Source organism: Chroicocephalus ridibundus, chromosome 3, assembly GCF_963924245.1.
Source record: "Chroicocephalus ridibundus chromosome 3, bChrRid1.1, whole genome shotgun sequence".
Lineage (NCBI taxonomy): Eukaryota > Metazoa > Chordata > Aves > Charadriiformes > Laridae > Chroicocephalus > Chroicocephalus ridibundus.
In genome coordinates this window covers 122528711-122549447 of record NC_086286.1, presented here as the reverse complement: position 1 = coordinate 122549447, position 20737 = coordinate 122528711, and the positions used below count along the sequence as shown (strand labels likewise).

The following is a 20737-nucleotide window of genomic DNA, read 5'->3' as shown; positions in this document are numbered from 1 at the left end:
TGGGGTTGTTGCTGCCATGTGTTTGCCATTCTTCCTCCATTCAGTACTCCCACCTTTTCTTCTCTCCCATTTTATCTTGATCCATATACAAATACAAATGCAGCCTTTGCCCCAAGTCTTTGAGACTGGCACAGTTAATTTCTTACCTGCTTCTCTTTTGTGAACTGTCATGTCTTTTGTGACACTGGCAAGAACCTTGTTGTTGAAGATCTACCCAAAGATGTCCCTTCTGTGCCAGACAGCTCAGCATCACATCCTGATTTCTCATTCACATACAGTTGAGACCCACGCTTTGCTAAACGTGGTGAAACCTTGGAGGTGAATTGTCTACAGAGGTAAGATGTGGAGGGACTGTGCCGTCTACAGGGATTCATACTTCCCAGTTTATGTAAAGCCTATTCTAATTCAGTGGGAGTCAATGGTTCTGCAGCAGGTCAATATTGCATAAGGTAATTCCAGAGTGGGTTAGGCCAAATGGCTCTCCAAAGGCAAATTTTGGAAGGTCTGATTTTCAAGTTTCCACTGGCCATGCAGTTCAAAGAGATTCTGGATTTTCAAATATTTCTTAATCTCTGTTTTCTAGTTCTAGTACTATATCTACATCTTCAAGCAAAAAGAAATTGCTTTCAAAATATGTAATACATTTGATTGATGCTTGTGTATTGTCTTCAGTCATCATCACGTCCCCATACCAAACCATCACACATGCCTGCAAAAGTAGGCAACAGTTTCCCATCCTGGTTCATCCCGAAGTCCTGGGAACAGGTTCCCCACTGGTAAACATAGGCCTGATTCCCTAACAACCAAATGGGACTGTACTACCTGACAGCAGTATTTGATATTGGCCTCAAATCTAAATCTTCATGATTCCGTCTCTCATATTTTACATTAAGTTTTGTAACCTTTGTGTGTGCTGTAAATACTTTGCAGGCGCTCTCATAGCCCTCTGCTTAAGACAGGAGTCCTGCCTTTAAAGGTACACGGGCTTGGAAATAACTGATTCCACAAATGTAGTATTAGAGCAATAATTTATATAAAACCTTTCATCCTGCCTGGCACATGATGGTTTATATTCACTGCAGAGTTGACTTTCTGAGCACTCCAAGTGCGATTCTCCTCTGAGAGGAGACCCAAATATACAGACTTTACACAAGAGACTCCTCACATACTTAACACTACTATGCATTAAATAAAGGCAGTCCACTCTGTGGTAGAGGGCAGCAACCATCTCTGTCTTACCACATTACATATCAAGGGAAGGACAATTATTGTTAGGATATAAAGCTTCCTTTTCTTCAAAAAAAAAAAGTGCCACATGGAGCTTGCAGTACATTCCATCTGAAAGAAGACCACGCAGGAATCATCACGGTCTTCATTTTATCTAAGTCAAAAGTGAAGATCTGAACTGGACTTTCTCAGCTGTGAATCTTTGATTCCAGAAAATCTTGAGTAGAAAGTGGAGAGCACTATACCCTATGGCCTTTCCAGGCTCTAATATGAAGGCAGGAGAGAAGCTATGAGGTACTGGTGTATCTACACAGGCCTTTGGAATCATTCAGAGCGTTGATAGCGGAAATACTAAAACCACTGGCAAACAGCTGTCTATAGCACTACAATTCATGGCTCAGTACTGCATAGTGCTAAGCACCCTCTTAAAGGCTGGGAAATCTTCACCCCCAATGTCTTTCCCAGCACTTGAAGGCCTTCAAATCATTCCAAGTTTGAAACATCTTGTCATCTCTTCTGGGATTGGCAGCCCCTGTAAAATTCCACTTCTCAAAGCTTCCCTGCCTTACACCTTAACCAGAAATGATTATTCCAGAAGAATGCACCAAGGCACAGCTTAGTCAGAGTGAAGCAGCCCACTTCTTGGTGACTCACTCAAAGGTGCTTTTCGCATGTGTCTTGGAAAGGGCAGAGGTCCTTTCAGAATTACGTGATTTAGCATTTGCAGTGCCTCAGTTAAGCAAAGAATATGACTTGGAAGTGTTTTCAGAGGAAGCGCTGGATGGCTCTGAAGATGATACTCTGTATTTTCCTGCAAAACAAAGCACAGTGGTTGGACATAAGGACAGACAGTGTGGGACATGTTGGCACTGCAAAATAAGGACAGTTAGACCTGTCCTCATGACCCAGGTGGCTTTGACTTGGTCTGCAGCCCTGATACTAGCTGGATTACAGCAATACCAGCAATCACAGAAATCAACGTGTTTGATGACTCAGCCAGAATATGTCAGCTTGAACTGACTGTCATGCTGTAGGTTAATAATTTACACAAATGGAGGGACTCCGTTGTCTTCCTTGAGCATGGGGACGTGTCTAGAGCACGTGCTCTTGAGATGAATCCCAGCTCCCTCCCTCATGTGACCACGAGGCCCTAAACTAAGACCCAGGTGCTCAGAGCCCAAGAACAGTGTGTGGCAGAGAGCACTAATAATAATGTGTGAGTTTCAAGTGGCAGCGGCATGGGAGGCAGTTGTGGGCACGTCTCATTCTTGAGGGTGGTCTCCCAAGTGTATCTGGCTAGTGTATCTAGTGCATCTAATGTACCTGGCTAGTGTGCTCGTGTAAACTTCCTGTAGCACAGTGACGGACCAACTTCTTCTTCCATTACCTGACTAATAAAGAGACTTTTAAAAAGCAGTTGCTTGCCTACATGAAATGCCTTCATATCCCACTTTGACCCAATGTCGCCATCTTCTCTGAGCAAGGGTTGGATGCAAAGATTGCACAATGAAGAATGAAATTACTCATATTTTCAGCAATGCTTCTTGCAAAATACAGTCATAACTGAAATGATGACATCCATAAAATAACTGCCAGAACTTTTGAAGAGATACAACTCCAAGGTGGTGAAGAGTACATGAACAGTAAATGAACTGGGGAGCACTGTGTCATGATATCATTAAGCTCAAAACACAGCTCAATTAGAGTGTTTTAGAGATATTGACACATGCCACCACCCAATACTTCTTTTAGTGTTCACAATTATGCTGCTAGCATTATGCTACAATCATGAGCAATTATGCTAGTGATTACAATGACTTATTACAGTTCCTTCAGACTAGAAGATGAAATGCCATCTGTGGATGGATGGATGGACAAACAGATTGATAGATACCAGGATAGACTGACCCTGAGAGAGACCACGCAGGCAAAACCTTGTTTGTGCTTGAGTAGGAGAGATCTATTGTCACATACCTGTTTTCCCGCATAAGTTGTTAAAGGTTCTTGAAAATGGATAGCTCATAGCAAGCATGGGTGTCACCAGGATCAGGGACGATGACTGTAAAAGAGAAAATTGCTTTTTTTTAAAGGTCAGAACTTCCTTTGTAGCCACACTGAGGGGGGAAAAAAGGGTTACAATAAAATGTTGTTCAGTAGTACAAGCAGGCAATCCCCAGAGGGACAAGTTAGATGTTTGCGGGGCATCAAATTCACCCTTTTGCGTGTTTGTGATGGCGATGAAGGAGATGATAATCTTTAAAAGATACTATAGGATGCAAACAGCCTGTCTCTAACTGTTGGCCAGGGAACATGGCTTAGGCTCCCGAGTCTGTCATATTAGACAGTAAAGAGTTCTGGTTCCTTATCTGAAGGAGTCTATCCATTAAGGTAGCCAGAAATCTAAGATTCATATGCTTGGGGATGGTCGTTGAAGGCCAATAGCCTGAGATAATCAGACGCAAATCTAATTTGACACACTAGAGGGCATTGGAACACAACTCTCCGCAGTCTGGATGGTCAAGAAAACCTTTGCTGGTGAAATGAAGTTTCTTTTTTAGTTCTGGAGTGGTTTGAGAGTTTAATGGGATTCCTCCAAAAGATGTATTAAAAAAAATCATGGAAAATACAGCTTTTTCTGTTCAGTCCCTCTCTGTTCATTAGGTTATACCATGTGGGGGAAATTAGGCAGTTTTGTGCATTGTCACTGATACCATAAGGTGGTAGAGGAAGAAGGTAAATGAATCACATCTAAAAAATTTGATCAAAGACTTTTATCTTGTTTTGTTTATTCCTTATCAGCAGAACTTCCAAGGAAATATGCCAGTTCCCACTGACTGGAGCAGCTTCCACAGTTGGAAGCGTCTGGCCCAGGAGATTCTGTCTGAAAAGGAATTCAGAATCGGGGTCCAAGACTTAACAACTTGTTGTCTCTACTTTATTCTGCTGGATGTGTCAGTACAGGAGGGAATGAAGAAACTGACATGCTTAATGACAGTTGTATCAGTTATTCCTGCCTTCCTTACAGTTTCCTCGGAAAACAGAATTTTTCTCACAGTCAGAATAGCACCACACTGAGCAGAAGTCATTTTCAAGCCCAAAAGAAGGAATGGATAAATGGCTCCTAAAGTGTGTTAGGAAATATTCCCAGACCTGGATTTCCAGGAGTCATCGTCCTGCAGAAAAAGACGGAATACTTGGTGTTCCAGTTAAAAAAATCCAGGTGGATGATTCTGGGGATCCTAAATGAAGAAAAGCGAGGCAGAAACTGTATCTTTCCTGTCTTATCCTGACACAAGGTCTGAATGTGGCAGTTGGTTGGAGCACTTAAAACTTAGAGGTCTGCTCTGCCCGGCTAATGAGAGGCTGCCTCCTCCAGGGCCTTCAGCACGTTGCTGGAGGGGACATGCTCGGAGGTCACGACTGGGTCCAGTACTCGTTTAACATCTTCATTAATGATACAGATGATGGGAAAAGTGCACCCTTACCAAGTCTGCAGATGGTGCAAAGTCATGCAAAACTGGAAGGAGCGGCTGATCGATCAGATGAGTCTGCTGTCATTCAGAAGGACCTCAACAGGCTGGAGGAAGGGGATGGCAGAAACCTTATGTTCAGCAAAGGGAAATGCAAAGTTCTCCTGTCCCTGGGGAGGAACAATCCCATGCACCGGGACAAGCTGAGGGCCTCCTGACTGGAAAGGAGTAAAGACAGAGCCAGACTTCTCTAGTTTGTGCCCAGTGAAAGGACGAGAGGCGATGGGAATGAAGACAGAGCCAGACTTTTCTCATTTGTGCCCAGCGAAAGGACAAGAGGTGGTGGGAACAAATAGAAACACAGGAAATCCTACTTAAAAAGCAACTTTTTCACTGTGAGGGTGGTCAAACACAGGAAAAGGCTGCACAAAGAGATTGTGGAGTCTCCATCCTTGGAGCTGACCATGCTCTGAGTGGGAGGGTGGTATGAACCCAGTGATCTCTGCAGGTACTTTCCAAATTCAGCAATTCTGTGATTCTTGTAGAAGTTGGAGTGATTTGAGCCAATGCTGCTCCTCTGAGCTGACAGTCCAGCCTTAATGGACTCCTTAATTCCTTTGAGGCTATGTACCCATCCGTCTTAATTATGCTGGTTGTTAAGTTTGCTTCCCAGTTCTTTAGCAATACCTCTACAGGCTTTTCTGAACAAACCCTGTTCAGACACCAATATAAGACTAAGCTCTGTTGTCATATAAGAATGATGCTAGCATATATGATGATTTTCTTTTTCTACCCCAAGTGACCGTCGTTAGATTATGATGCCATCAATCCCTTACCCATCCTGGCATGGCATCTTCGGTGAGGGTTTAGAGGGTTTATAAATGCAGAAGTGCAAGTGGAAACAAGCATTTATTTGTTAGGATACACAGAGTTATTCATCCTCATGCAGCCATTCCAGATAGAGGTATCTTATTCCTGTAGAGATGAACACACCTTTGTCATCGGCGGGAAGAGGATAACAAACAGCTCTGTAGCTGCAACGTGTCTTCAACCAGCAGAGTTCTTTGTGAGGTGAATATTAGGCCACAGCCTCAGCTCTTGGCCCTCTCCTAGGGCTGTAAGACACGTCTTGGGTCACTGAGCCTATGACCGCCCTGTGCGGTTGGCCTCCTAACTTCTGCCTTAAGGTGTTTGTCAAGCCTCATTGTAAAAGCAGTTAATTGTGTGTTTTTCCTCCTTTGTTCACACTGAGAGACCGTTCCCCAGCCTTTCTAGTGGGTGGTGGTTGCTTAACGCTATAAGCAGGTTTGCACTTCGTTGGATACAAGGATCCTCTAGCCCAGTTGCCTCTTGTCCAACGTGGGCTATAGCAGAGGCCCCAGGGAAGAGTTTTACTAAAGCAAAGTGAGTTTGTAGCAGCACATCTTCAGAGTGTTCTTTCCATCTCTGTCTGTCAGGGATAGAAGGACTTCTGGAGGCAGAGGCAAGACCCTGGTGTTTAACAGCCCTTAGCAGCCTATTAAGCTTACACAAAATCAAGTAAACTGTAAGAACATACAGGAAAACATCAAACATCCACAATGGCCAGGAGGAAGGACGTCTATGTCTCCTTTGCTTGCTTTGAATCTGCCACTCATCGGGGCCAGGTTTGGTCCTTAAGTATCAAACTGGATGGTGTATTTCTTCTAAAGATGGTCATGGAACTGGTTTCCCCTTTAATGCGAATCCTTATCCTGAGCAGAGGCATTTCCAGATGCTCGTTCAAGCTGTGCTTCAAGGCAGAGATGAGTGCAAGAGTCACTGGGCCAGAGAAAGTCTCTACAGAAGGAAGAGAATCTTTCCAGGATCTTCCTTAAGAATTCAGCCCCTGTTTGCAACTTTATTTCATTTTTTTCAGGCACTGAATATTTTGGGTTAAATGCAGGAATTTGCTGGGTATGGGAACCAAGTCTCTCCTCTTCTAGGAATGTGTCCAGGCCACTCGGTTCCAGAACCACATTCATTTATGTTCTATCTTTTGTCATTGAAATCTGAGTCTTTGCTGCATATAGACATGATTTTGACAAAATTTTCATACTTCCTCCCATTTTCTGTTCCCAGCATAAAGAGCAGACTAAACTGTCTCCTTGTCTCAGGAGTTCAAGTTGTGACATCTCCATCCTTTCCTGCTCACAGCTGATGGGCATCTTCCCCTAGAAAGTTCCCTTTGCATTTCTCTTAGATTGTGAATGAATAACAGTGCTGCTGAATTTTTCTGTTTTCTAGCTTAAAGTTTCAGTTACTTTTTGTGGTTTATTTCTTGTTGAATTTACAGCAAGTGTCCACCAAGCTCCTTCTCATTTTTTACCAATTATAGGTGAAATAATGAACTTTGAAAAAGGGGGTATATTCATATTTATGTTGCTAGTGTCTTCTCTTTCTCTGACTAGTTCTAATAGATAATTCAGAATATAAAGTGCACTTGACTTAAAAGACACTTGGAGAATGTTAGACTCCTCCAAGTAACTCTGAGATACATTCTTAGGTCAAGGTTCTAACCTTTGTTTGCTGTGAACTCCATTTGGACATTGAATTCCTCTTCAGCAGGGCTTCTTGTATCTATTTGTTAAAAAAAATAATCAATCAGTAAATACAGCTATTATGTTCAAATTCCAACAGTTTTTTCACATGATATAAGAAATAGTTAGAATTCTTACCTTCTTGTCCCAGAGAGTCCCAAACACCAAAATGAATAATCCCTAGGAGACAGATAATTACATGCAGGTTGATGACACCAACCTTTTAATTGTAGTACCTCATAGTTATCTCACACATTGTCCCTGTTGACTGTTTAAACTCTGAACTCTTTGATAGACGCCATTTTCTAACTGTGTCTTACTTAATGGACTGCTGATGAGTTCTCCAGGCCTGGTCTCTTTAAACTGTGTGCATATCTAGTCTACAAAAGTGACAGAGGTAGTTTGCTAGCACTAAACATATTTGGAACAAGGGACCTTTGTGTATGGAAGACATGCCCTGCTTATACCCCCCGGTAAGCTAGGAGGCTCACAATATAAAAGGCAAGAGAGCTTGATCTGGAGTATACAATTTTGAGGCCATTCTTAAGAGACAGAGTATATGTAACTTGTGTCCTTAAGAAATCCCGTTGTATTGGGATCCTACTGGCCACCTAAACATGTTGTTGTAAAAGTCATACTAACTGAAAACTTTCAATTATGTGTATTTTGCTTAGTTCTTCTCTTTATTATTAGTACTACTTAGCTGTTCTTGATGACTTTCCTGTTGCTCATACTCCTCCATTACTTGAACCCACAAGAGCATAACATGATGCACTGTAAATGAGACCAGACATGCTAAAGCTTGCCCACCTGAACACAGTAGGGCTATTTTCCTGATCTTCCAGAATGAAGTTCTTCCCAAATCTACTGGCCAAGTTGGATTTTATCTTTATGTCAGCTTTATCTATAAGGCACATCTGTTAAGGCAGCTGAGAACATGAAATACCACTGAATTCCTGGAATGGTTTTCCAAAGAGCCTTTTGGGAGTAAGGATGTGTAAGGCAACCTAGAGCTTTCCCAAACTGTTTTTATTCCCCCTCCAAGCACAGCACTGCAAGAATGTCACTACGTGTTAAATGGTCATAGAGAAAACAAAACTATACATATGTGTAACTCACCTGCAAAGAATTGAGCAGAGCAAAGAGGATGTGGAAAGCTCGATGGCTGTTTTTGATGACGGTGGCAAGGCCAAATCCCCAGGTGAGGCCTAGCAGTGGTGTCAAGATGGCCATACTTTTGCCAATGTGAAACAAAGACTTCCTCTCCTGCCTGTTTGACCTATCCCCAATAGTTGGTCTTAGTATTTTTATTATAACAACTGCAGTGATGAACAAATTCATGACCACAATGATCAGGGCAGGTATGACGAAGGCCAAGAGAGCTTTGCTGTCCTCCCAGTTGAGCCAGCAGACACCCTTTCTGGTGTAATTGTTCCTTGGCAGTGTGACAGCAATGGTGATGACTGCAATGACAAAGGGGCACCCGTATCCCAGACAGAATGCCACTGCTTTCTGAGTGGTCTTGCTTGTGTTATGCAAGATGAAAACCAGTCTGTAGAAAAGAATGAGGCCCAGGCTGAGCATCCAGAAAAAGGCACACAGGTAGAATAAATGGATGAAGAAGGTGGCCACAACACAGATACTTGTGCTCGTCGATTGGTTTTGGTCTCTGATGGAAGCAGTGACAATGAACCAAACGTCAGCAATCAGGAGTGATGTAGCTATGTTGAGTATACAGACATGGCGCATGTAGGAGGTTGTGTTGTTTGTCACGTATTTCCAGACTAAGGATTCAATTATAATGCAGGTCACCAAACTCAAGATTGAAATGGCCAGGCCAATGTAGGTAATATGATTTTCAATGTTATCCGGGTGGGTTGTATCAGCTGACATTAGAATGGAGAATGATGTCAGGTGATTGCAGGAGCAATTGACATAATTGTCTTCTTCCCATGTGGCTGTGCAACCCTGAGTATCCCAGCCCCCTCTTTGTTCGTTGAGTGTGAAGTTCCAAAAGACACACTGGGGAGTCTTTAGAGATGTCTTTTTCTTTGCAAAGGTCATATTAATATCAAACTTCTGGATTTTGTTGCTGCCCACAGTTGTTGTTATCAGTAAGCCGTTCACATATTGGGTCTTGTTCCGGGGCAAAATAGGTCCAAGGTTTGAGTACATCACACTGACAATGGCTGAGGTTTTGTTTAGAGTCTGAACGTCAGTTTGACCAATGAACACATTAACTGTGAGGTTTTCTGTACTGCGGAAGGTCTTATTATAATCTGTGCTTTTTTCTGTGACAACTATACCTTGTAGCTGAAGGGTTTTTACAGAGATGTGAGGGATGTTATTATTAACTGGTTGGAGGTTCTGGGAAAAATTTTCTATTGAATTCAGCAATGAAGAACTTCTGGGTTTGTTCCCTTTATTCAGGTCTTCCCAAGCTTTATGTGTGGAATCAGCAACAATAATGTCCACAGTGGAAAGGAAATTCTGGAATAACAACAGAATAATGCTGTTACTGAAATCCCATAAAAATTATCTTTGCTTCTGATGGTAATTTCTGCATGGTCCCAGAATTGACTTTTGAAAAGGCCCAGCATTTTCTTATTTTGCTCAATCCATGTGAAACCTTCAGTTGTTAACCCTCTGCATACTCTGTTTTCAAATTAAGGTTTCCAAAAGTGGAGCTGTGTGACTTTTTTTACATATTACTTAGTACTTTTTTTCTTCTCCAGCCTTCTTTCCCTTCTTTTTCAGCCTTTTTGCTATCTTTGATTTCTCACTCTCTCTCACGCAGTGTTCTCCAGATACAAAACATCAAGTCTCTGCACTTTTCTGCTCAGAGCAGTGCTTTTCCTCTGCACCACACAATCAAAGTTTCCAAGTATTTCTAAGATATTTTTTGCCATTCATTTGTTGTTAACATCTAATTAGTTTTCCTTGCTTGATCCTGATCCATATTTTGTCCCTTATTTTCTATTTCTGCTCCTACTCATAGAATCACAGAATCACAGAATGGTTTTGACCTTTAAAGGTCCTCTAGTCCAACCCCTCTTCCAAGGGCAGGGACATCCAACCTGGCCTTGAACACTTCCAATGATGGGGCAATCACAACTTCTCTGGGCAATCTGTTCCAGTGTCTCACCGCCCTCACAGTAAAGAATTTCTTCTTTATGCTCAATCTACATCTACCCTCGTTCAGTTTAAAACTGTTGCCCCTTGTCCTGTCACTACAGGCTCTGGTAAAAAAGTCTTTCTCTGCCTTTCTTATAAGTCCCCTTTAAGTATTGAAAGGCTGCAATAAGGTCTCCCCAGAGCTTTCTCTTCTCCAGGCTGAGCGACCCCGACTCTTTTAGCCTGTCCTCATAGCAGAGGTGCTCCACCCTCTGATCATTGTTGTGGCCATCCTGAAGACCTGCTTCCTTGTGCTGGGGACTCCAGAGCTGGATGCAGCACTGCAGGTGGGGTCTCATCAGTCTGGAGTAGAGGGGGAGAATCACCTCCCTCACCCTGCTGGCCACTCTGCTTTTGATGCAGCCCAGGATATGACTGGCTTTCTAGGCTGTGAACGCACATCGTGGCCACGTGTCTAATTTTTCAGCCATTGTTCCTTGTCCTTTCCTCTAACTTAGAATGCTAGAGACATTTATGGGTCCCCAGAAGATCTAGTTGCTAAGCATACAGCAGTCTCTCTTTCATGCATAAGCTCCTTGTCTTCATCATTTTGGCTTTTTATAAACTCTTCTGTATCTTTGCAGTCATTTCATCTTTGCAGTCATTTCATCTCATTCCCTTAATACTTTTCTGCTTCTGACCCCGTTAATTTTTTTCAGGGAGAATGTCATCCTCTGTGACAAAGGGGGACAAAGGGCTTAATAAGTATAGGTAAGACTTAAAATAAAACCTTACATGAATAGAGTCATTCTTCGCCTCTACTGGGATAGAGGAGATCATATCCATGATGTCAACGATTGCGCCTAGGTTTGCAGGATGGTTCAATGTGTTTTCCTGCTCTTTGGTCGTACTCCTAAGCTCTTCAAGGTATCCAGGTAGCTTTTGTTTTCTGTCCGGACTGTTGACCAAGGACTGGAACAGAAAATAACAATACATTACATTGTGTGCAATTTGCCTGGAACTTGATCCTCCTTCAAAATGGCTACCCCTATACTAGTAAAATAAAGAGAGCCAGGGTCATTCTAGACATGCTGGTAGTATTCAACTCTCTGACCCTCCAGAATCAGAGAATCATACAATCATAGAATGTGTTGGGTTGGAAGACACCTTTAAAGGTCATCTAGTCCAACCCCACTGCAGTCAGCAGGGACATCTTCAACTAGATCAGGTTGCTCAGAGCCTCATCCAGCCTGGCCTTGAATGTCTCCAGGGATGGGGCCTCCACCACCTCTCTGGGCAACCTGGGCCAGTGTCTCACCACCCTCATTGTAAAGAACTTCTTCCTCATGTCTCATATAAACCCACCCTGCTCTAGTTTAAAACCATTGCCCCTCGTCCTATCACTACATGCCCTTGCAAACAGCCTCTCCCCAGCTTTCCTGTAGGCCCCCTTCAGGTACTGGAAGGCCGCTATAAGGTCTCCCCGGAGCCTTCTCTTCTCCGGGCTGAACAACCCCAACTCTCTCAGCCTGTCTTCAAAGGAGAGGTGCTCCAGCCCTTGGATCATCTTCGTGGCCCTCCGCTGGACCGGCTCCAACAGGTCCATGTCCTTCTTGTGCTGAGGGCTCCAGAGCTGGACACAGGACTCCAGGCGGGGTCTCACCAGAGCAGAGTAGAGGGGCAGAATCACCTCTCTGGATCTGCTGGCCATGCTTCTTTTGATGCAGCCCAGGACACAATTGGCCTTCTGGGCTGCAAGCACACATTGTTGGCTCATGATCAGCTTTTCATCCACGAGTACCCCCCAGTCCTTTTCCTCAGGGCTGCTCTCTATCATGTCATCCCCCAGCCTGTATTGACAATGAGGATTGTCCCGACAGGATACCAAACATGATATCCCAACTGCTTGTTGAGTGTGGTCTCTCTGTGCTAACTCGCAGACTGCTCCTGGAAATTTTTTTGGAGAAAATAGTTGGCCTGGGCCCAAACCATAGTAGGGAAAAATCTGTCAAGTTAAGAAAATGCATAATTAAGTAGCTGTACCTCTGCCTGGGACCTTGCTGTGCCTAATTTACTAAAATAAATGTAGTAAGTATTTGATGGAAGAAAGATAATTGCTCTCATCTAACCTCACTGAGAGAAGGGTGACTCTGGACGGTTTGTAGAAGGGAAGAGCACTATGATAGGAGACCTAGGCTAAAAACTGAGGCCTGGCACCTATCTGTGAACTGGAGTGGTGGAACGGGGCACACTGAACAGGGCCTGGGTCTGAGGTTGGGCAGTGGCCCAGAGCTGTCCCTACTGCATCATTGGTGTACTCTGTAGCATGGTTTGGGCTAGTGCTAACTAGCGTTCACCGAGGCGATGCCCAGGCGTGGTTCAGGGAACACCCCAGGACAGCCATTGCTCCTGCTGGACGCTACAAATAAGGCCACCTTGTCTGGGGGAGAGAACGTTCATGTGTGTGGATGTTAGCCACGCCGTATGACGTGCCCTCTGAGCCAGAGAAGGGGACCTAGCCTCTTTTGCTGACTTGTGTAGATATAGCCAATCATTCTTGATATCTTTTAAAAGACAGTTTTAATTAAATCTTTGATTTTTGAATGCTTCCTATATTTTAGGTTATGTTAAGCAAAAAAAGGTTCAACAAAAATTGTTGCTCTCTCCTACTACCTCCACCCCCAACCTCTAGAAAACTCATAAATGTTACCTCGGCACCACTCAGCAGCTCGCTTATTGGCACAGACAGGCAGTTATTGCTTTGAAGCTCCCATGATTTGTGGGAGCACTTGTAAGTTATATTGCCTTGGGTAAAACCATTTGGGCTATTTGAGTCATAGCATGGCTTTACTGATGTGTCCCCTTCTCTTCCAATCCCAATGCTGCCTGAGCAGGAAATTTTGGTACCTGTATGGAGAAAAAGCATAGAGGTAGAAAACTAAGAAGCAGGGAGATGAATAACTTACCCCCATCAAACCTGTGATCTCCCAAAGTTCAGAGGTCTTTAAATTAGTTAGAATTTCAGCTTGCTCTCTTCATTAATTATGACCTTTTAGGGTGTATATGTCTTGCATTCCCAATTTTTTGGAATCATGAAATTAGAAAGTAAATTGAATAAAGCCCCTTGGTTTTGAATATTGAATGAAATCAACAAACCTATACCCAAAGTTGTGGGATATGTCTGCTAGATTACAAGGTTAGGTAGGGGTGGAGTGGGATTGTATTGACTGTGATGTGAACAGTAATTCACACGAAGTTTATTCTGCTAAGGGACTCAGTGCTGCTGTGGCACTAATAGGAAACTCATTAAGACATTGGTAGTGAGGCCCCGGCACCTTTTTGATGAACTGATTATTCTTGCTAATTGGTTTTAATTGGGTTAGTCATATCAGTAAGTACCTGCTGATTAAAGTAAATAAACTGTCTGCATTTTTATTGCCTAAGAGAGTGAAATCTGGCCAGATATAGTGATTCAACAGTAGGAACCACTACCGTGGAAAAACCCAACATTTCTGCATTATGTGGATGTCCAACATTTATTTCTTTCCAATTTAGAATAAGAAGCTGAAATATCCAAACTCTGGTCAAAACTAAACATCAAAATTGGATTTAACAATTGCCTGAATTGTTGATTGTTGAATTCTTGAATTCTAATTGTTGAATTCTAGAATTGTTGAATTCTAGAATTGTTGAATTCTAATTACCCAACATCTCCTGCAGAGCTGACTGGAAGCTGGGTCTGCCCAAGTCTCTGCAACACCTCATGGAGGTTGGCATTCTTGTGTTTAAAGTGGATATGCTGCCCCGCAGACTGACTTCTTAAGCTAGATGACTCCTTCCCGAAGCACCCCAATCTTTTATCCTTGCTAAATTGTTGCAAGCTGGGAGATGCATGACCACCCTTCAACACAGGCGACAAAGCTGGTTAGGGCAGACTGCACCAGAAGGAAGTAGGGACAGAAGATGACTGAACTAGAACTGCTTGGGAACATACCGAGGCCACTGTCAAATACAGTGAATTTATTTTTTTCATTTAATTTCAGCAAAATTGATATTTTCCTCTGTATTTAAAAATTTCCTGTCAAAAAAGAAGACAAAAATTCATGGCTAACAAAACCTGCTCCTGTTAGCTGTCACCGGTGATAAATTTGTGGCATCTGATTTAACAAAGGTACTGAGATTTCCTATTTAACAGCTTTAAATAGTAACCTTTTTCTTACCACATATCACGTGCAGTGTTATATTTTCACTGTTGACTTCCTGTCCAATGCGGTTAATAAACTTGCAATACGCTGTGAGAGTTTTGTCTGTGCTGCCTTCTGCTTCTGTGTAATTGTACATGTAGCAAGTCGAGTTTCCTTTTCCCTTTTTCACTGTATGGAAGGATTAAGGTAGGTTAAGACAGGTTTGGGGTCAATCGGTGAGCAGACAGCAGAAAGCTTCTGCAAAACTTCCTTTTCTGCGGGTCCTAGAGAAAAAAAACCCTTCCTTTGTGGAAAAATTTCCATTCTATATACTGATCTCTGTCTCTTACTCACCACTTAATAAACCTTCTGGCAGCTGCTGCATGATCAGTACCTTTTCAATCACTCGTATATGAGCAAATCCTGGCCAAATCCTCTTTTACTGCATAGGAACCAAAATTTACTTTAGAAACCATTTTGGAGAAGACTTTTCTTGGTTCTTCTTGTGCCAAATGCGTTTCATTTAGGGTAGGATACTCTTTTGCTGTGCTTATATGGTTCTTTTGAATTTGTAGATTGTACCAATCAGGATCTGTACCCCACTCCCGTTGCTTTCAGCGTGCCTGTGCCTGAGGGCTCCTGACTGCAATCTTTTCCAAGAAGATCTTGGCATTTTTCTGAGCAACCGAAGGACCCCTCAGTCTCCACCTGCTTTACACTTCAGCCTTGTTGTTTTGGCACTCCGGGATGTTTTGTGGGGTAGTTTAGGTGGTTTTTCATTGCTTTTTTCTTTTTTTTTTTCAAATTAACTGTTTTGTAACCCACCTGAAAACTTCTGGTCTATAAAAACATGCCAGGGAAGCTGCAGAACTGTCCTAAATCTGAAGACATAGAAGCCTGGACTTTTGTGCTGTTAAAGATATGCTACCTGTATCCTTGAAGAAAATAGAATAGTTCTTTGAATTGCGTTCTTAATGTGTCACTCTACATTTTTCATGAATTAGTACATCATCTTCTTAAGTAACATTGCCTTGATACTCAGTTCAAAAAAGTGGTAGAGTGGAAGATAAAAACAAATAAATGGAGTTCATCAATTTGTAATCTGAACAGCGATGAGGATGCTCACTTCTCACTGCCTGGCAAGGCAAACCAAACATTGAATTTACCTATTATGTGTTTATCTCTACAGCAGGGGCTTCAGTTGCTCTTCTATTAATCTCAGCCATGCTCCCCAGGCATGGAAACCATCCTAAAAAAAGCCCATTTCCCTTTTCTCACACTCTCAGGAGTACTTGTGGGTTGTCATAATAGTAGTAAGTATGAATTGGTTACACGGACCTAACTGAAAACGAAAAAGAAACCCTCTGGTTTTGTGACACAGTGCAACTATGCAGGTTTATTGATCCTTACCAGCGTCAAATTCAGTTTGTTGAACCACGAATTTAACAGTGTAGTCTTCCACAGTGTCAGTACTTATGCAGCACTGAAGGGCTTGCTGCACTTTGCACTGTATATATGCTCTAATGGGGTCTCTCAGGATGTCCTGCTTCAGAGGCAGGGAAATAACCTCGATTGTCATATTGGCAGAACTGTTCCAGTACTTCTGGGAGAATGTGCAGATGTAGGTGCCTGAAAGAAGCAACACAGAAACTACGTCTCAGTCGACAGAAGTGCCCCTTGGCTTTTGCATGGTCATGAGCCCCAATACTGAACAAGTACAATATTGCTGGCAGCATCACGTCTTGCTGCCCTCCAGCAGTTATAATTTTAACTCTTTATTTACTGTGGCCACGCTTCACGGTGATTTGCAGGGCTAGGGATGCTGTAATGATCTGGTACGGGGATTTCATTGCTTTTATAGCCAATACAAACCAGGTCGACTCACCATTCCAGTCCTGTGTGGCAGCATCCACTTTGAGCAGAGATGTGCCTGCAGATCTGTTATTTGTGATGTACTTATCACAGTCGACTGTTTTTGTCTCGTTTCCAGACTGGATTTTCCAACTGATATTTTCATAATTGCTCATGTCACTTTCACACATTACATTGAATTCATATCCCTCGGAAACTGATGATTTTACGCTTGAAGATACTGTTACATCGGCTAAGACAACACAAGATAAATGTCATATTATCGAGAGTCACTTGTTATAATCATTTGCTTGCAAATGACACGTACCACAGAGGCCACCTAGGCATTGACGAGCTGATGGTCTGTTTGGTGCTACCCGAGTCTCACCTGCCCGGAGGTACCTCACGCTGATGTTCTGACTGCTCCTGGCACCGTGTCCAGTCTGCAGCTCGCACGTATATGTCGTCACTGTATCTGACTTCTCCGGTGGGCACAGTGATTCCGTGATGTTGAGCTTGTATTCGGTGCAATTTCCACTGGAACTGGATTGTCCTAGAGAGAAATAAGCATTCCTTGAAGGGCTACGGGTGTCCAAAAATACCAGGGCTCTGGAACTCAGGAGGAATCACTCCAGCTAAGGAAAACCTTGTGGGTTTGCATGTAACCTTTGACAGGATGGCATTTTTAACTCATCATTGCTAAAGTTCATTCATGTCTTTTAGTCTGGCAACACTCACAGTTGGTCTTCCGAAGGCCTGAAGATGGCTCTCAGCGCATTGCTGGTCACCTACTGCCAAAACCAGTCTAACTGAGAGTAGCAACATTGCCTGGATACCTCACGATAAGCCAAAATGAAGAATATTCTGGTTCAGTCTAACCTCATTATCTGGAATATTTAGGACGAATAAAATAAGTAAAACAGGAGCAAATACTATGGATTTCAGGGTAATCTTATTTTGAAATTAACACTTGGAGGTACTTGACAGTCATTCAACTTCAAATCTGAAGAGTGCTGGGTTAGCTATAAGGGGAAAATCCCACTAAAGCTGCCCCATGCTGCATCTGGACGTGCATTTGGCATGAGAGCAGAGTTCCTGGGGGGAAGCCTGGCCACAGGGAATCGAGGCCAAAACAGCTCATTACAGGATTGAAGCTTTTCTCTCATTTTCCTGCCCAGCTTTCTGATAAATTTTGTTTTTAACAAAGGGTTAACAGTAAATAGTTCATCCATACCTATAAAATATTAAGAGGGCAATAGGCTGTTTATGACTATGGTTCGTAGACATTTATGAGCGTTTCTGTCGATGTTATTTTGTAACTCTGCAACACATTTACTTGGCGCTTTATTAACGCTATATTCACATTATAAGTAAAGCCTTGTGGGATGCCACTGACTCAACTGGCGCGTGATGTATCACAACTACAGGTGAAGAGGGAAGCTGTGCAGTCGCTATTTAGCTGTTTTAAAGCGTACCACCTGCGTCTCTCAGTTGCCAAATCTTGGTATGTGGCACACAGAAGCTTTTCATACCCCAAGGATAGTAGTAGAGACTGATACACTCATCCTTGCTCGCAAGACTAGGAAACGCAGAAATAAGCTTTTTGGAAAACAAATGGTATGATGCTGGTCCAGGCAGCTGTTTCTATCCAGGATGGCACAGTTTTAAGCACCAATGTCTGCACAGTGAATGGAGATGGCCAGAATCCCACTGGCACCTGTACAAGACACATGGAGTCTGTACCACACTGTTCGGATGAACGTCCTTCCCACACGCCCCCTTTAGAGCACATCCTGTGTTCGTCCTAGGACTTGGCCTCTGGGGTGTCCAACTAGGAGATCTTTGAAGAACAAACCGACTTAGCAGGTGAAAAACAATTTTTGTTAATCTTACCTGTAATATTGATTTCTCCGTTTACTTTCCAGTCACCAGTAAGTGATGGCAAGTGTTTGTCAATACAGCAGGACAGCAGAGAACTGTTATTCTGCATTTCAGGACGGTTGCATACAACAGTGATGTTGTTTACGTTTCGAGTGATGTTTAGCTGAGAGATTGTTATTGTTTTCGTGTCATGGTATAACAGTGTGTGAAACTGATGATTTCTGTTTGTGAAATCGCAGCTGTAGGAATCTGTAAAGCATAGGCAGCATCTTAACATCAAGAACACGTTCTGCTGTTTTTCCCTCTACATTTGGAGATAGGAGCTGGGAGCTACTTCCACACCTGGTTTTCACATCTCCCTGCTCTGCAGTGGCTTTGCTACTTTCTAATCAAAACATACCCCCAGGTCAGCCGCAGTATGCTCTCTGCAAACTGCTGGTGCCAAACATATCCAGATTAAGCAGCTTCAGTGTTGATGGGTACTTGTGAAGACAGCACTCGGGGACCGAGATACTTAAAATCTGGCTGAGTGTGTATTTTGGGGATTTGTATATTGCCCATAGCCCATGTGGCAGCAATATGTCATGGTAAGAATGTAGACTGACTGTGCAAAAGGTTCCTACACAGAATGGGTGAGAGAGAGAGGCCCATGGTAGACTCCACAAGAGCTGGCACTCTGAATGCAGGCGCCTACACTGCTCAGAAGGTGTTGACAAAGACAGCGGAGTATTTATCAGCTGCTTTCTCAGGCACTTGTCTCCTGGGTGCAGCCAGGCTTCCTTCTGAAATTGGTAATCAGAGCTCCAAACTTCCCTCGTACTTCAGGTACGTGGGTTGCCCTTCCCCATTGGGATAGCAAGCGAGTAGGCCACTTTCACAGGAGTGGAGACACCAAGGTTCAGGGCATTCTTAGCCCAAAGAAGTTTGGAGCCAAGACTCCTACCACCCATAAACATGCCCAAATACCTGGTCACTGGCTACCCTTTTTGAAGTTGAATGTAAAATTCATGGTCCCAAGAGAGGAACTGAGTGGGAGCTCTGCTAGTACATGATAACTTCCCTGATAACTCCTCCCAGCAAAATGCCACCAATTTACCTCTTAAAAACTCTAAATATGAACACTTGAAAAACTGTAACTCCGAGCTCTGATTAGCTAGGTTATGTTTGCAAAGGGGGCAAAGGACCATCAAGGGCCAATTCAACCACAGCCTCAAGTTACCACACCAGAAGGGTGGGAAGGCCTCACAGCCATGTAGTCACCGCTGTCTGCTGTGATATGGCAGTGAAACCTGGCACTGAGAATACTGAGGCCTGTATAGTCACTTCAGTCTGTTCCCATCCTACTGGCAATGCTAGTCAGTATGTAGTTCATTAAAGAAAAGGAAAAAAAAAAAAGAACAACAGGAAAATTATGAGGGACAGTGCTTTTTTCACATTTACTCTAGGAAAATGCAGTCACTGCATTCCTCTTTGCTTTTTATAGAACTAGCCACAGTAGACACGTTAGAGAATTACGTCTGCTTTTTTAACGATAGAATAACGTACCAGGATTCTTGCTTGTAATGTTGGCAATTTCAAGAATCGACCTTGAGGTTCCCCTGTCCGTTGAGTTTGGGGGGCTGGTTGAGATAATCTGATCGCCATGATACCAGGTCACATTCTCAGATGTTGAATTTATCTCACAAATCAGTCTTACCGTATCTCCTTCAAAAATGTCTTCAGGAATCACAGTGAAGTTTGTCTGATCTGGGAAGACAAAGAGGAACATTCTGCATTATTGTAATTTCCACTCAGGTCTACGTGGTGTCTTTCATCTCATGGGAATCCTAGGTGCTTCACAATTAATATGCAGGCAGCATTAGTTGCAGGGCTCTGATAAAGCTATGTGATTTTCCCGCAAGGTATTATTCTACTATCTTTGTCCGCCAAAGATCCCTGAAGATTTTATGAAGAGAGACAGAATTATTAACACCACCGCTACTTTCTAAGGAGGTAAACTGGGAGGAGAAGCAACCGGATTAAAGTAATCCTCTGAGACAGAGAGTCCAGCACTCAGCGCGCTCAGAGCACGGCACCTCCAGGGCACTTCATCAGGCAAGAGAATTTTAACACACTCTCCAGCAGCAGCATGGAAAATGTGCCAAGGAAGCCAGAGGGAACCTGTTTTCATGTAAACCGCAAGAGGTTTATTTTTTTGTTTGAAGAAGTGGGAAGAGCCAGCAGCCTGATATGCTAAGAGCTGCCTCAGTTCTGGAGGTGAACTCAAGGGTGTTCAATCTCTCTCCCGTGGGGCGACTGTCTCAGGGTTCAGTGGAGTATCTGTAAGGATTTGGTTTTTCCATGGGAGGTACTGCATGCCTGGCCATCTCATGTAAGTTCTCAGCTTTGGTGGCACAGGGTGGAACGAAACAGCCAGAGAAAGAAATGTTTTTTGAAGGTCCAGTGTCAAATA

At 43.2% G+C, this 20737-nt stretch overlaps 1 protein-coding gene across 1 annotated transcript in view; it reads right to left on the bottom strand.

Moving 5' to 3' along the window:
- Positions 1 to 639: 639 nt before the first annotated feature.
- The window catches only part of ADGRF5 (adhesion G protein-coupled receptor F5), a 50521-nt gene continuing 30423 nt past the window's right edge, over positions 640 to 20737 (bottom strand). Inside the window, exons 10-22 of the mRNA XM_063330610.1 lie at positions 19831 to 20031; positions 18298 to 18534; positions 16793 to 16957; positions 16439 to 16657; positions 15964 to 16182; positions 14590 to 14742; positions 13080 to 13276; positions 11165 to 11341; positions 8375 to 9745; positions 7394 to 7435; positions 7236 to 7295; positions 3202 to 3286; positions 640 to 2038 (exon numbers count right to left, since the gene is read on the bottom strand). Coding sequence (XP_063186680.1) covers positions 1959 to 2038; positions 3202 to 3286; positions 7236 to 7295; positions 7394 to 7435; positions 8375 to 9745; positions 11165 to 11341; positions 13080 to 13276; positions 14590 to 14742; positions 15964 to 16182; positions 16439 to 16657; positions 16793 to 16957; positions 18298 to 18534; positions 19831 to 20031 — 3206 coding nt within the window. The 3' untranslated portion in view covers positions 640 to 1958. The remainder of the gene's footprint in view (positions 2039 to 3201; positions 3287 to 7235; positions 7296 to 7393; positions 7436 to 8374; positions 9746 to 11164; positions 11342 to 13079; positions 13277 to 14589; positions 14743 to 15963; positions 16183 to 16438; positions 16658 to 16792; positions 16958 to 18297; positions 18535 to 19830; positions 20032 to 20737) is intronic.